This window comes from Brachypodium distachyon, chromosome 4 (assembly GCF_000005505.3).
Source record: "Brachypodium distachyon strain Bd21 chromosome 4, Brachypodium_distachyon_v3.0, whole genome shotgun sequence".
In the NCBI taxonomy this organism is placed as follows: Eukaryota; Viridiplantae; Streptophyta; class Magnoliopsida; order Poales; family Poaceae; genus Brachypodium; species Brachypodium distachyon.
Window position 1 is genome coordinate 24,421,528 of NC_016134.3, and position 15,325 is coordinate 24,436,852.

General features: G+C 54.0%; 1 protein-coding gene across 1 annotated transcript; it reads left to right on the forward strand.

Annotated features, from left to right (window-relative positions):
• On the forward strand, positions 1-474 carry LOC104585012 (protein FAR1-RELATED SEQUENCE 5-like). Its single transcript, XM_010240895.1, has one exon. It carries the CDS (start codon positions 1-3, stop codon positions 472-474), a length of 474 nt encoding a protein of 157 aa, XP_010239197.1.
• Positions 475-15,325: the final 14,851 nt, after the last annotated feature.

Consider the following 15,325-nt stretch of genomic DNA (forward strand, 5'->3'; position numbering starts at 1 on the left):
ATGGATGAGGAGGATAGGATGGAGTTGCTATTCTGGGTTGACGGCGTAGCGAGGAAAGCATATACAGAGTCTTACCATGATTGCATATCGTTTGACACCACCTACCTCACGAACCAGTACAACATGCCCTTTGCCCCCTTCATTGGCATCAACCGGCATGGGCAATCATTCATGCTGGGCTGTGGGTTCATGAGGGATGAGACGCCTTCGAGCTTTGATTGGCTGTTTGAGCAATATCTGGATGCAATGGGTGGCCAAGCTCCTCTGAATATTATAATTGATCCGGACTATGCTATGAGGGCCTCGATTGCAAAGGTGTTCCCAGATACTGTCCATCGCAATTGCCGATGGCACATTATGAAGAAGGCCCAAGAGAAGATTGGTTCTTTTTTGGGAAGGAGGCCTGGTTTGTCGGAAGACTACAATGAGTGTGTTGATATGAGTAGGACTCCACATGAGTTTGAGCAGAACTAGGCAACTTTTGTTGCGAAGCACCAGTTAGAGGAACGTGCTGATTTTGTGCACCTATACAACATAAGGAGGACATGGGTGCCGTGTTACTTTCGGGACTGCTTCTTCTCCTTCCTCTAGTCCACACAGCGGAGCGAGGGGTTTAACGCTGTCCTTAAGCGCTATGTGAATCCTCACAACTCCATCCTGAACTTTGTGAAGCAATACGAGAAGATCCAGGTTAAGATCCTCGTGAAGGAGGGGGGGGGGACGACTACAGGACAGACCATCTAACACAATGTACTTGGTCGTCGTACCCCATTGAGAAGCAGGCTTTCGCAGTTTACACCCATGATATCTATGTCAAATTCTGGGATGAGTTCAAGTTGACGGGGAGGTACAATGTTTGCCCACAGCCAAACGACCTGTACAAGCTTGAGCCCAACATGATATACTATCAATTCTATGGTGCTAGGAGTTACTTGGTCCTTGCTCGGGTGCAGGAGGAGGAGTACAACTGCGAGTGTGGGAAGATGAAGAGGGATGGCTTGTTGTGCTGCCACATCTTGAAAGTGTTTACACACCTTACGAGCAATGAGATTCCTGAGCAGTACATCATGAGGAGATGGACGCAAAACGCAATCCCGGGAGAAGCTGCTCGTCCAGAGGAGCCACAACCGGACGCCCTCCCACCGGAATCATTGAAGCAGATAAGGATGGCAAATTTGTCTGTCAAATATGGTGAACTTGCTATGATGGGTTGTGCTTCAGATGCAACGAACGCCATAGCAGAGAAATACATCCGTGTGACAAAGACTGAGATAAACCATCTGAACTTGACGAGGAGAAACGATGCAAAGAGGAGGGGGGAGGCTGCAGCACGTAAAGCAAGTGAAGCTGCTGCATCGACTGTGCCGGTGACTGCACCATGCCGTTCAGCAACTTCAGGGCCTCCCCAAGCAACTTCAGGGCTTCATCCAGCAGCTTTAGGGGCTTCTCCGGCAACTTCAGCGCCCCCCCCCCCACCCAGCAACTCCAGGGCCCCCCCTCGGCAACTTCAGCACCACCCCCGCAACTGCAACTCGTGCTGGAACAGTAGCCATGACCTCTATAGCTACTGCGTCAAATCCTTTGGCGAGTGCAGCGGCAACCGCATCTGCTTCGATCGACCTTTCTCGGGTCAGGAACCCTGACAGGTGCCCAACAAAGGGGCGGCCGCGGAAGAAAAGCTTCTCTTTCCCCCGAGACTGCCCTGGTGAATGGCAACTTGTGTGACTGGGTGTAGTGGGAGGAGCGGCGTCCCCCCTCTTGAGCGGCTGGTGTGAATTATCATCTTGTTCATGCAAGTTTCTGCCACTCCCTTGCAACTTTATAGCATCATGTGGCAACTTTTCTTCTTGTGCTTGCAGGTGACTAGTTGGTCCTGGCAACTTGACTTTCTTAGCTGGCAGCTCAGCAGTTTGCAACTTATCAGTTGTTTCATGCAACTGTGCTGATGATCCTTGCAACTCTGCAAGTTTCGCCATCAAAATCTCATTAGCGCGTTGCGCCTCTGCATCTGCAGCCGGCCCCTCCTTGCGTTGAGGTGGCAACTCCGCATGTATGGGCGATGATGGCGCCGGTTTATCATTGCCTGCCAATCCCTCCTTAATCCCCTGCGACCCTGAAGCTGTGGCTGGAAACTTCTCATTCTACACTGGTGCCTGCATGTTTGTGGCATGCGACCCTGACGCTGGGGCTGGCAACTTCTCACTCTGTGCTTGCCCTCCGATGGTTTTGCCCTGCAACTCTTTACCTTGGGCTGGCAACTTCTCAGTCTGCACCTGCGCCCTTATGGTTTTGCCCTGCAACTCTTTAGCTGGAGCTGGCACCTCCTCATGCTGTGCTGGTGCCTTCAGGGGTCTGGCCTGTGGCTCTATAGCTGAAGCTGGAACCTCCTCATGCGGTGCCGTGGGCAGGGGTCTGGCCTGTGCCTCTGTAGCTGCAATTGGGAGCTGTTGACCATGCCCTGGCAACTCTTGGTCACGAGTTTGCAATTTTGGATCAGTGTGCAATGCCCTTTCAACAGTACCCTGCAACTATCCTGTGGGGTCTGTCAATTCTTCTTCTGCATGATTTCCGTCCACGGCGCTGCTTGCAGGTGTGTCCTTCTTCCTGGTAACTTGGATCTTCTTCCTCATTTTCTGTTTCTTATGTACAGGGTTTGCTACCTCTTTCCTTTTCGCCAGAGTTGCATTTCTTAATTGTCCTTGATTGGCTCCTACTGTTGCTGGTGCTGGTGCTGCCGGAATAGCTTCATCAAAACCCACTACTTGATTGATCCAATCATCTATCATACTTTGTGGGCAAAGCTGAGGGAACAAGTCCTTGTCATCTAAATTCCCCTTGTCATCAGTCTTGTTCAATTCCGCTGTCACAAAATCTTTCATTGTCTTCCCTTGGAATATTTTCTTCGAAGCTTAAGATGCTTGGTTCCTGTAGAGAAAATTAGCACCGTATAGTAAAAAAATAAATATTTTTTGACCTCTAACAAAGTTGCAGAATTGTGAAAGGTTGCAATAACTAGCTCCCCCCTCCCCCCCCTATCTACTTGCAATGGTGTTTGTGGAAAGCTACTATTGACCTCTAACAAGTTGCAAAAACTGACTCTCTAGTTGCAAGAATTATTAGTAGTTTAGTTGCAATTCTGTTTGTAGAAGTTCCTACTGACATGTAACAAAACAACAAGGACACCTATATGAAGAGTTGTTTAGTTGCAATTAGTAGGTTAGTTGCAAGAATTTTGCAGTTTAGTTCCAAGAACTAGTACTTTAGTTGCAAGAATTAGTAGTTTAGTTGCAAGAATTAGTAGGTTCACATTTTTCTAGGGGGTAAGAACTTGCTAGTAGTCCCACAAAACAATGTAAAAGTTGCTACAAACTGAAAAAAATTGCATAGTTGCATTGCTGTGTTGAAATTTTTTGCTACAAGACTGTTTACCTCAAAGGTGGGCACTTGGTGGTGCTCCGGTTCCATGCTAACTAATTCCAAAAGATCTATCTCGATGTCGCCGGCTTTAAAGCAGAAGGATGATGATCCCGAAGAATTGCCAGTAATGTTTTTAGCTCTTTGGTGTCTCCTCCTTGAATTTTCAATCCAGCCGCCGAGCGTGATGTTGTCGTCCGGGCTTTTGTCCTTTCTGGTTTCCTGGGCTGCACCCTCAGCTCCTCCGGCGCCACTACGGGGGTCGTCTTTGTCATCGTCACCATCTTCATCGTTGCTGCTGCCGTCTTCTTCTTCTTCTTCTTCTTCTTCTTCTTCTTCTTCTTCTTCTTCTTCTTCTTCTTCGTTGTCATCTTCATCTTCGTCTTCGTCTTCATTGTCCTCATTCCTTGCCAGCACCTCTTCATTTATGTCATGCTTGTCCCCTCCCACCTCAGTTCTTTGGTTGCCGCCCTCGCCATCTTTGTCATTGCCGCTGTCTAACCAGTCAGTTCTGTTATCGCTTGAGTCCGCATTGCCATGATCCTTTGCGACTTGTTCATCTTCTTCTGTGGTGTCTTCGCCATCTTCAAAGTCGCTTTCATCGTCGTCCATGCGACACCTCTTCCTCGAATTGTTGCTTGTGCTTGGTCCATCAGGGTCTTCATAGATCTTTGCGATGCCTTGTACAAACACGCCCATTTTTGCTTGCACAATGTTTGAGATATCGGTGCAAACACTGTTGACGAGGTCGGCATTCCTCTTCTTCTGTATAATGACAATGCAAAAAGTTGCAGGGATGAGGATTGTGTAAAAAGTTGCTGCTGTGCTGTGTAAAAGTTGCTATATTTGATTACTTACGTTTGCACTTGTGTTCCTTGGGAGTCTCGCGGCAACAAACTCTTCTGCCGCGGCTGCTCCTTGAAATAAAACATTCGTTTCTTCCCCCTGAGCTGGCTCCACATAAATATCCTTCAGCTAGCAAAAAGAAGCATCGGCGTTGCCGTGTTTTAGGCTGTAGTTGCAGGAAACAGAAAAAGCAAAAGGCATGATGTGGTTTGTAACTATTTTGCAGTTCCAGCAACTTCCCCCATAAAAGGCAATAATCAAAATTATGGTTAGGTTTGCAACTATTTTTGCAGCTCCAGCAACTTCTAATGCACATGGTGTAGTTTATCCAAAAAAAACACAAAAAAAAAGAGTTTGCCGGTTAGGTGCGCGAAAAGACGGCGATGAGCACTCAGGGGCAAGTTGCGAAACTGGCCGTCCTCCTTCATGTCCTTCTTGATGACCCTGCTGATAAGTTGTTTGGTCCATGCTTGAGCCTGCACCTTGCTTCTGCTGATCTGCTCGCCGTGGTCAAGGGAATCCAGGTACAACAGCTCCCCCCCACACACCCCCCCCCCCCGCCCCCAAAAAGGGAAAGAAAGAAAAGACACATTATGCCACATGCGCGCCGCCGGGGATTCCCTGTTTTAGAGCTAGAACGTACATAAAAATTTGGCGAGCAGAAAATATCCAGAGAAGCATACCACAAGGTGGAAGACGCAGCAGGACACTGAGTTCTTCTTGTCACCCAAGTCGACGAAGGCATAGTGTATAGAATCCACCACAAATTGGCAGAAATCTAAGTTGTCCAAGATCTTGAGATCAACAACAGCAGGAAAGCTTTTCAGGCTGACCTTTGTGCTTGTGCTGGGTCATAGAAATCCACTTATGGCAACAATAAGCCAGGCTCTGAAGAATTTATCATTGGCTTTTCCCCTCATGTCCTTGATCATTTGAACCCAGGTGGGCAGCGGAGGAGAGCTTCCTGTCCCAAGACTATACTGCTCTCTGATGAAGTTGGACGCGTCCTGATCTGACTCATAGGGCACGGCACGCCCCCTGTTGGGTAGGTTCCAGATTCTACTCACGCTCTTTGCATCCACGACTATGCTTCCCCTCCTTGGGAAGAGCATCTCGCATGTGCGAACACTATATGGCGACATCAGAAACTTGCTGAATCTGTCATTCATTGTGCCTGGGACAAACGTCAAACCTCCAAATCCCTTCTTCTCGATGAGCTTGATTTGCGCAGGAGATAGATCTTCGTTTAACTTGAAGAGCCTGGAGGGGGATGCCCGATTCCTACCAAGTTGTGGACATGGCGTAAACAACAAAAGACAATTTAAAATGGGTCACAATTATATAAAAAAGCAACTGTATGGCTGTTTATACACTAAGAAGATGTTTTTGCTGCATGAAAGTTGCTAACTCCATGTAAAAGAAATTACAAATTATACACTTAGCTGCTAACTTCATGGTAAAAAACAAGGTTAAACGTTGGACGTGATAGTTGCTGGATCTAGTATATTTGTTGCTACCCACAATATAATAGTTGCTCACTCCCAACATATAAGTTGCTAGCTCTAGCGTGTAGTTATATCCCTAATGCATGTAAGTTGCTAGCAGTACTCTCTATTGTTGCTGGATGTGGACGATTAGTTGCTGGGTTAGCAGATATGGTTGCGTGGAAAAAAACTGTCGGCACATCTTAGCCCTTGGCATTTTTTGGTGTGAAAATTTATAGCAACTAAAAAACAAATCAGTTGATCCAGCAGCTTTTTTTCCTTGTGAAAATGAGCATAACTTACATTTTTAGGGTCGGGATCTCTAGCTCTAGGGCCCTTGGCTTTTCTTGCAACTTGTAGCGGGACTCCCACTTCGTCGGGTTCTTCTACTTCTTCTTCATCATCTTGTTCTGTCCCTTCTTCATCAACTTCTTCGTCAACTTGTGCTTGCGGTTGTTCTGGAATCTCTTTGTCAACTTGTGCTTGCGCTTGTTCTGGAACTTGTTCATCGACTAGCTTGGTTCGCTTTGCAGCCCGTTTGTAGGTTTTGCGTACTTTATTTCCCTCATGTGCCTGCGAAAAAAAGAAAAAAATGACACAAAATTTAGGATTTCACATGTTGTTAGTGGTTTTTGCACTTGCCAAAAAATGTGACAATGTTGCTAGCTCAAGCATGAGGACCTCCCCATTGCTTAAAAAGAAGAAATGTAAAGTCGCATGTTGTGTATGGTGAGTTGCACCTGTCTTATGGTTAGTTGCTGAATTACCTAAAAAAGATGCCCAAAAAGATATGGGACATGCTAGCTGGCTCTATTGCGGTGAGTTTGCGTGCTACAAAAAGGTGGTGAAAAAAGATTGGCCAGTATGCGTGTGCATGGTTACTAACTCTGCTATGATAAGTTGTTGGGTTGACCTTTACCTTTTTGCTACGCTGTTCCTTTGCGGTGTCAACAGCTAGTTGAGCACTGCTGCCTCCGTCGTCACCTTCACCGCCCGTGTCCATGTTATCGTCGCTGAAAGCCGTTGGCTGTAAAAAATGATAATAAAAACAGGTTAGCGATGGATCTATTTGCAACTATTAGAAACCCATATGTAGTGCCCGTATGACAGCAACACAAAACATCCATGAACCATCTAAGCAACTTTCATGACATGTAACTCCATCGATACTATACTCACTTATGTTCTGTGCAACTTTCTCTGCTGTGCTGGCAACTTTGCCTTATGCGCTAGCAACTTTGCCGTTCTGCGCTAGCCACCAATCTATGACTATGTATATATAACTCCATTGTTCACCTAAGCAACTTTCTCTGATGTGCTGGCAACTCTCTTTGGTTCCATATAAGCACTATTTTTCGTCGATTTTTTGCATCTAAAGCAACTATGGACAACTGTTTTGCCATCAATTTTGCATGTAAACACATACAACCCCCAAAAAAAACACATCTGAAAAAAACACGTACCTAACCTCGAATCGTAGTTAACCGTCGCAAATTCCACCACAAAAAAACCACACAAAAAAAGGTCAGCAAAACAAAAACCACCACAAACTAGGCAAAAAAGCATGATAAAAAAGCAACTCTATGATCCTATACTGACTTTTTCCCAACTATTTTGCAACTAAACACCGAATTACCGTGCTCTCTAATTCCCAGTTTCAAAATGACACATCGTTATGATCCCTATTGTTGCATTAGCTAAACGCGTCGTCATTGCTAGACTAATCCTGGTCAAAACAACTACCTACTGTGCAAAATCCCCACATCATCATGCATCCATTTCGCACACGCGCCGGACAAGCAAACCCTGTTGTAGACAAAAAAAAATCCGACCAAAAAGTGCTGAAACGTGATGAAGATGCAGTAGTTCCTACGCCTTAGCTTAGTTGGTTGCCATCTCTAGTGTATTTGTTGCTAGGACTAGAAGAGTAATAGTTGCTAGGTCTATTGTATAGTTGCATGTTCCCCCAGTACCAAAAAAAGTTGCTGGGTCTAGTGTGTTTGTTGCTAGCACTACAACATTAGTTGCTCCCTCTAGTGTATAGTTGCACGTTCTACTGCGTTTCTTGCTAGTTCTAGTAAAAGTTGCTAGCTCTAGTGAAAATCCCCACATCAACAAGCATCCATTTCGCGCACACGGCGGACAAGCAAACCCTGACGGAGTTTTCATCTCTGGATGTGCATGCGGCTAGCCCAAAGGGTGTTAGCATGATCCTAACATAGAACCCAAAAAATCGGAGACAAAATGGGGGACAACCTGAAACCCTAGGGAGCCAGAGACAAGGAGAGAGGTGGGTGTAGGGGAGGAAGAACAAGGACAGGGGAGAACAAACCTAACCCTGAAGCTATCTCGTCGCCGGTGACTCGAGGCAAAAATCCGCGCGCCCGGTGGGGGTCAAATGCCTCTGTCGCACGGGAGAAAAGGAGGGGGTGAGACGATGGAGAGATATAGAAGGTGGGGGAGCAAAACACCATGGCCGCCGTGCCGCTTACCTCACCTCACGGGTCGCCGTCCAAAAACCGCCGCCGACCTCCCGCGTTTGCCACCTAGGTTTAGCAAATCCGCCGCCCGCCTTCCTCCCCCAAAACCGCAGCGAGCCGCGACGGGAGTTCGGGCGACGCCCGAAGCCGTGCCGGCGATCCCTCTCCCCCACTTCCTGCCTCAGTCACGCGGCGGTTGCTAGTCGCGCGCGGGGCGTTCGGGCACAGCGAGGAGGGCGACGAGCGTTGGGAGCGACGAAATTTGGGGGTGGTGTCGTCGCTCGGTGCTCCGACACCGGGGGTGTGCGGCCACGTCCCCCTTTTAGGTTTGGTAGGGGCGTCTGGGGCAGAGACCCGGTGATCGCCGGCTCGGCCGATGAGGCCCTACGGGGCCGGTGAGACAAAGTGCTAAGGGTGCGCGCTGGTCCAAGAACAGGTGCACGCACGTTTTTTACCCAGGTTCGGGCCACCCGGAGGTGTAAAACCCTACGTCCTGCCTGTCTGAGCTGGTATTGATTACGGATCAAATGTTTACAAGTTGCCGGGCCGGTTCCCGGGCTTCCTCTCAATGTCTAAGTACTCCCTACTGCTCTCTGTTGGCTGTCCACTGGAACCAACTGATCCCCGATCTAGTGAGCCAGCGAAGGGAACTTGTGGAATTGAACGACTGTCCAACTGACTAACTGACTAACCCACTAACCGACTAACCCCCTTCACCGTTGGCATGTGTCCTCCTTTTATACGCAAGGGGATGCCACATGTCCAACGGTGCATGAGCTACAAGTGTCCAACGGGGAGTCATGTAACTCTCCCCGGTGAGCTGGTGGCGTGCATGGGTGCCACCTCCGCTGCTAGGGGCCTAAGACCCTAGGGTAGGATTGGACAACCACTGTTCCTTGGATCGGATGGGTAACTACCCGTCTGTCCGCTCGTTTACTGAGCCACGCGCCTTGCTCCTTGCCTTGGTGGGACCGCGCATCCCGCGCCCTCCACGCGCCCGCGTGACGCTGTCCATTGGGCCCCACGCCCGAGGCGGGGGCACGTGCCCGGGAACCCCTAGTCCTAGCAAGTCGACCCCGGGAAGAACCCGGGCCCAACGCGCCCGGGAAGCAGCTTCCCGGGAGGTGCCCAAGCGGGAATATTCCCCGAAGCCCCGCTAGCCCCTTTCGGGCTGGTAGCTTGCCGGGGAGCTCATAAACGCTCCCCGGGATGAGACCTTCCTGGGAACCCGGGAGAGGGGCCCGCGCGACGTGCAGCGGTGGTACCCCGGGTGCCACTGGTGCGACAATAGCCCCCGGGCGTGGGCCGGCATCACCTGTCCCCGGAAGGGTCTCCCCCTAGTCGGTTGCCAGGCTACACCCTTAACCGACGCGTGGGCCCCAATCAGTCGCGGGCCCGCGTCCCTTCGTTGTCCCGTGTATGGCGCCGTTACAAGCGGAGCAGTGGACGCGCGATCTCCGCCCTATCTCCCCCCCCCCCCTAAATAGGGTAGTTAAGGCCACTCCGCGCATTACTCCCAGTGATTAGGAGTTATCCCCGCGCACCCGTAGGGTACGGAACCGGCCGTTACCAAACGGCCGGGCGTCATCAAGCCTCTACTGTTGCCAAAAAGGGGAACAACACTCTGCCCTTTCGCCTCCATCCTCTTCCACATCTCGTATCCCTGCTTCTACCCGCGGATCGACAACGCGAAGGCGATGTCGTCAGGGGTGGTCTTTCGCGCCCGCGACCAGATGAAGTCCGAGTTCATCATCCGGTCGGGGAAGAAGATTGAAAAAGAGTGACGGGGCAACTGGTGCTGGGTCCGGGTGGAGGACCCCCGGGAGTTCATCTAGTCGCCGACGGAGTTGTCGGTACCCCAGAATGGCTGGCAGGACAGGTACCACCGCGACGCCGACCTCTTCCCCATCGCGGAGAAGATCAAGGCGCTGCGGCTAGCGGGGCTCACCGATGTCGACGTGGCGCGCACCTTCGTCCATCGGCGCATAGCCCCGCTGCAGCTACGCTCCCGGCCCGCGTGGATGTACACGGGTTCCGGGGACAGGACACGCCTCCAGGCGGACGGCATGGACTTGGAGTCCCTCAGGACATGGGTGAGGGGGATCTCCGGCGAGATCTTCCAGTCGACGGAGTTCCCGCCGGGGGTTTCCGCTCTCCACGCCGGCGTCAAGGCGCTCAGCGACATCGTCGGCGCCTTCCCGCCCTGCAACGAGTGGGGGCTGATGGACGACACCCCCACCCGGTTCCCGCACACTCCCCCGCAAGCACCCCGTGGAAGCAGGTGCTCGAGGAGAGTGAGGGCGGGTCCGAGCCCAGCGGGCCCTCCTTCCGGTCGCTGGACGACCAGGCGGGCCAGGTGGCTGCGTCCCCAGAAGTCGTCGCCGTGGAGGACGACGACGAGGAAAGCAGCGACAGCGCACCCTTGATCGTGAGAAGATCGAGGGCGTTCGCAGCGGCCGCGGCCACCTCCTCAACGGCGACGTCCGCAACGGCAGCGGCCACCAACCTGGCGGCGGCCGCCGCTTCTGGGGCGCCCGTCGGTACCTCGACGGCAGCCGCGGCAACAGGGGCAGCGAGTGCCTCGGCGGCGGCCCCTGCCTTGGCGACGGCCGCCAGCTCCGCGGCGGGAACCGGTCCCTGGGTGCCCGCCGGTACCCCAGCAGCGCCAGCGCCTGCGGGGGTCACCGGCGCCCCGGCAACGGCCTTCGCCCTGGTGGCAGGGACCTCCGCGAGTTTGGCTCCCGGCGCCGCGGCGGCATCGCCGTCAACACCCAGAGCTCTCCGGGTTACGACGACTCCGCGGGCGCCCACGGCGCCGCCTGCTCGTGGGGTCTTCCGGGGCTTCGTGCTCCGGCGCAACCCCCCGAAGTCCTCATCGCCGGCGGGTGCCAGCAAGAGGGCAAGGAGCGATTCCCCGCCCGGCACACCAAGCAGGGGTCAGCAGCGGCGCGGGCGTGTCCCTTGGCGACTCAGCCCCAACGGAGACAGCGCCGGCACTGGGTATGTCCTTGTTGATTCTCTGCAACTACAATTTCTGTTAGCTAGGCTCATGAACGTACCTCCTTTCTGCAGTGGGTGGCAGCTCGCCCGCAGCAATCCTTGTGGATGCTCCCGCCGGCGCAAGCGAAGCAGAGGAGGCTGCCCCGGCAAGCCCGACGGCCGCACAAGGTAACCGCCCCGGTCGCTCTTGTCCGTCTTTGAAGGCGCCATCCTTCGCCGGTTCTCATGCTTCCCATTGTTGCAGCCACAAGTGCGCCCGTGCCCGGAACGGGCGTGGCCGTGGTCGACCCCAACTCGATCGTCAAGGCTGCGGGGGCGGAGGTGGAGGCGGAACCGGCTCTCACGTCCGGCCCCGCTACGACAAACACAGCGGTAGCAGAGGACACTGCCGCCGTCGTGACGGCACCTGGTGACGCGCCCGAAGCCGCGAACGTGGTCGGCACGGGCTCACCTGTCGTCCAACAGGAGGCAACCCCCGCCGGAGGCAGGGAGCCTTCTCCAGCCCCGGGGTCCCCGAGCGCAGGCGCGGGGGAAGTTGCCGGGGAAGAACGGCAAGACCCTCGGGAGCAAGTCGGCGACCCCGCGCCTAGCCCCACTTCGGCAGCAGGGGCTTCATCATCCTCGGGGGCTCTCCCCGGTACCGACATCGGCACCCTCGCTGGGGTCGCTTGGAACCCCCTTACCTGGGATCCGAGCATCTTTGAGCGGGGGCACCGGTTCCTGGACGCTGTCGTCGAGCGGATGCAGATGAAGCCGGAGCCTGATCTCCCCACCGACCCCCCGGCCGAAGACGGCGACAACTAGTTGCCGCAGCCCCCAGCAGTGCTTGTTGCTTCCCTGCATCTTCTTTTGTTTGCTTTCCCTGCAAGTATGGCGCTTAGCGCCGTTTGAACAATCACCTTTTGATTAGTCCATGTAATCATTCGGCACTTAGTCAATCAAGCTTGTTAATTTGCTCAATTTTTGTCCCTTATTCCAGAGGCTGCCTCGCGGGATGCTTCCCTTAGCCTTTGCGTGTTACGCCTTGTGTTGTCGGGGACTCGCACGACCCACCCTTGACCAGACCAGGGACCCGGGACGGACCCGTGGTGCCGACCTGGGGCCAAGCGGTAGGCGGCGAGCCACTCTGCTTGCGGGGTAACTACTCTAAGCCGTGTCCTCCCGGGACGGGCCCGGGAGCCACACGGGGAGCGCACTCCCCCCGCAAGCGTCCTCCTCACACCCCGGCCACGCGCAGGTTCTGGGACCACACTCGGCAAAGCAGCGTTAATTCTTAGTTAAGTAAACTTTTTCGACAAGTCCGTTATTCCTGACACTGTCTAGCAGGGTGGCCCCTTTTAGCCTTTGCGTACTTCGTCTTGTGTTGTGGGGGACTCGCGCGCGCCTCACCCTTGACCAGACCAGGGACCCGGGACGGACCCGTGGTGCCGACCTGGGGCCAAGCGGTAGCGGGGAGCCACTCCACTTGCGGGGTAACTACTCCAAGCCGTGCCCCTTCGGGACGGACCTGCGAAGCGACACGGGGAGCGCACTCCTCCCACAAGCGTCCCTTTGAACACTTTGGCTATGCACGGGGGCAGGATCGCCGCCAGCGGCAACCGCCGCCGACGATGCTACCACCACGCTCACGCGGCAACCCTCGCCTTCAGGGACGGACCCTGCTTTCAGGGAGGAACCCTGGCTTAGGAGGACTCTGCCTCGGGAGCAGCCGCAAGAAGGCTATAACGTCCTCGCCGCAAGCTTCGCCCCACCCCAAACGGCGGGCACGGGTGGCGAGGAAGTTATAGCCTCCCAGCAACAGCCCCCGCAACTGGAGGGACTTGGTTTCTTTTTTCTTTGGGGAACTTGTCCCAAGGGATGTGACAGCCCTTGTTGCCCGGGAGCAAAACTGCTCGGGGGCCGCGGCAGGGACGCGGTGATGGGCCGGAACAGGCGACGAGCGCCGGTACCGGCGCCATCACAGCGTCCTCGCACTGACCCGCGCCCGAAAAGGCTATCTCAAAGGGAATGCGGCCGGGTCTCTATGATAGTGCACCCGTCGGCACAAGGCACGGAGGGAATGCACTACCATAGAGTCTCTGCGGCAGCCCCTGCTCCTTGCGGAGGTGTCCTATGGAGGGGGGCGACAAGGGCACTGTGGCAATGCACCCCGTCAGCGCCGGACGCTGATGGGATGCACCACCACAGTGCCTCTGCGGCGACCCTCGCCCAGGAGCCGCCCCCTTGAGGAAGCGCGGCAGGGGCACAACGGCAGTGCACCCGTCGACACAGGACGCCAATGGCATGCACTCCCATCGTGCCTCTGTGGCGTCCCTCGAGGTGGGCTCGATGGGGTGATGCAGCAGGGGCGCGATGGCAGCGCACCCGCCGGCGCCTAGCGCCGGCGGGAAGCACCACCTTCACGCCTCCGTGGCACCACCCGCCTTAACGGCCCCGAACCCGGCTTCGCTCTGAGCCGTTCCATGGTTGGGGCGCGCCTTTTATAGGCGCGAGAGGGGGGTTTGCCACCACGCGCGACGGACCCGCACAGCACCGTGGCGCCCTCCCCTCGAACGCGGTGCAGTTTCCGCCGCCATGTTTACCAGGCAACCGTGGCACACGTGGCGGCAACCTGTCAACTCAGAAGCCTCAGAGTGCGGTGAGCCCCTTGCGTTGCGGTCCTCCCGCACCACAAGGCACCAGTGTATGATGCGGCCCGTGGGCAGCTCACGGGCACCACAGTGTACAAGATTCCCTTTCCTGCAGGTTAGACTCTTACCAGGCCCGAGGTGCTGCAAATTTTTTCGAAACTTACGAAAATAAGAGAAAATAAGTAACACCGACAAACCCCTCCTGCTTCCCAGCCCCCGGGCACAAAGGGGTCGATGCCAAACTTGGATGTGAGCATTTCCTTTCCCAGGCGCAGCGACTGTGCGGGAGGCCGAGCAACTGCACGCCCAGTGATACACATTGCGGGAAGCCCGCCAACGGCATGTCCATGGATGCACGTTGCGGGAAGCCCGCCAAGGGCATGTCCAGCGATGCACGTTGCGGGAAGCCCGCCAACGGCATGTCCGGAGATGCACGTTGCGGGAAGCCCGCCAACGGCATGGCCCATGCCGGAACGATCCGGCAACGGGTTTACGTTTCGAGGCCACAACAGCCTCCTGCTCACAACCAAGTATGGAAAGACACCTTTGTGCACTCAAAGCAGGAAACAGAAGAAAAAACACGCGAATAAACAAGGCAAATCCAAAGCTCAAGGGCGAAACACTTATCTTTATTCACGATTAACTAGCGGTTTACACACGGGGGCTGCCCGGTTACACTAGTTCGAGAGGTATGCATCGGAGGCATCACCTGAGGGTCGGGCTCCGCCGCTTCACGGGTAGAACTTGCGCAAGTGCTCAATATTCCAGCTATTGGGCACCGGCAAGCCGTCTTCGGTTTCCAGGCAGACAGCCCCCGGCCGTGTCACCTGCACTACCGGTAAGGGGCCCTCCTATTTCGGAGTCAACTTGTTCCCGGCCTTCGTTCCTTGTATCTGGCGCAGGACAAGGTCTTCGTTCTCGAGCCCCCGGGGACGGACTCGTCTGTCGTGATAACGACGGAGCCCCTGCTGGTAGCGCGCAGCTCGCACAGCAGCCCAGCATCGAAGTTCTTCGATGAAGTTTAGATCGTCGACCCTTTGCTCGTGTTGGCTGGTGATATGGACATGCTAACCATGGATACGACCATTAGAACCCTAATTGTTGGTGTCTCTAATAATTATAATCAGGTGAATTCAATTACAAAATGTTTTCAATATGTTACTTGCAAAGAGGCGGAGCTACTATCTTGTGTAATCTTATTATGTAGGCATCTTATTGAACTTTACAAGTCCAAAGTGAAGATGAAGTGTTATAGCCTGCAAAGGGAGATTCAAAGTGAAGCCTATCAAGTGTACTTTCCAACAAATCAAACGGCACATGATTCGGAGCTTGCTAGAGAAAGATATCACGAATTAAAGTTGAATCCGATTCGGGTCCGAGCTGTCAGGAGACCCGAATTTGTTTTAATCACCCAGGCCGCATCCGGAGTCCAAATCAAGCAAACAAGTACTTGTTGGAAAGGTAATTACAA

What these genes read in the sequence shown, in the direction of transcription:
- LOC104585012 (XM_010240895.1), top strand. Translation starts at nt 1, where the DNA reads ATGGATGAGGAGGATAGGATGGAGTTGCTATTCTGGGTTGACGGCGTA.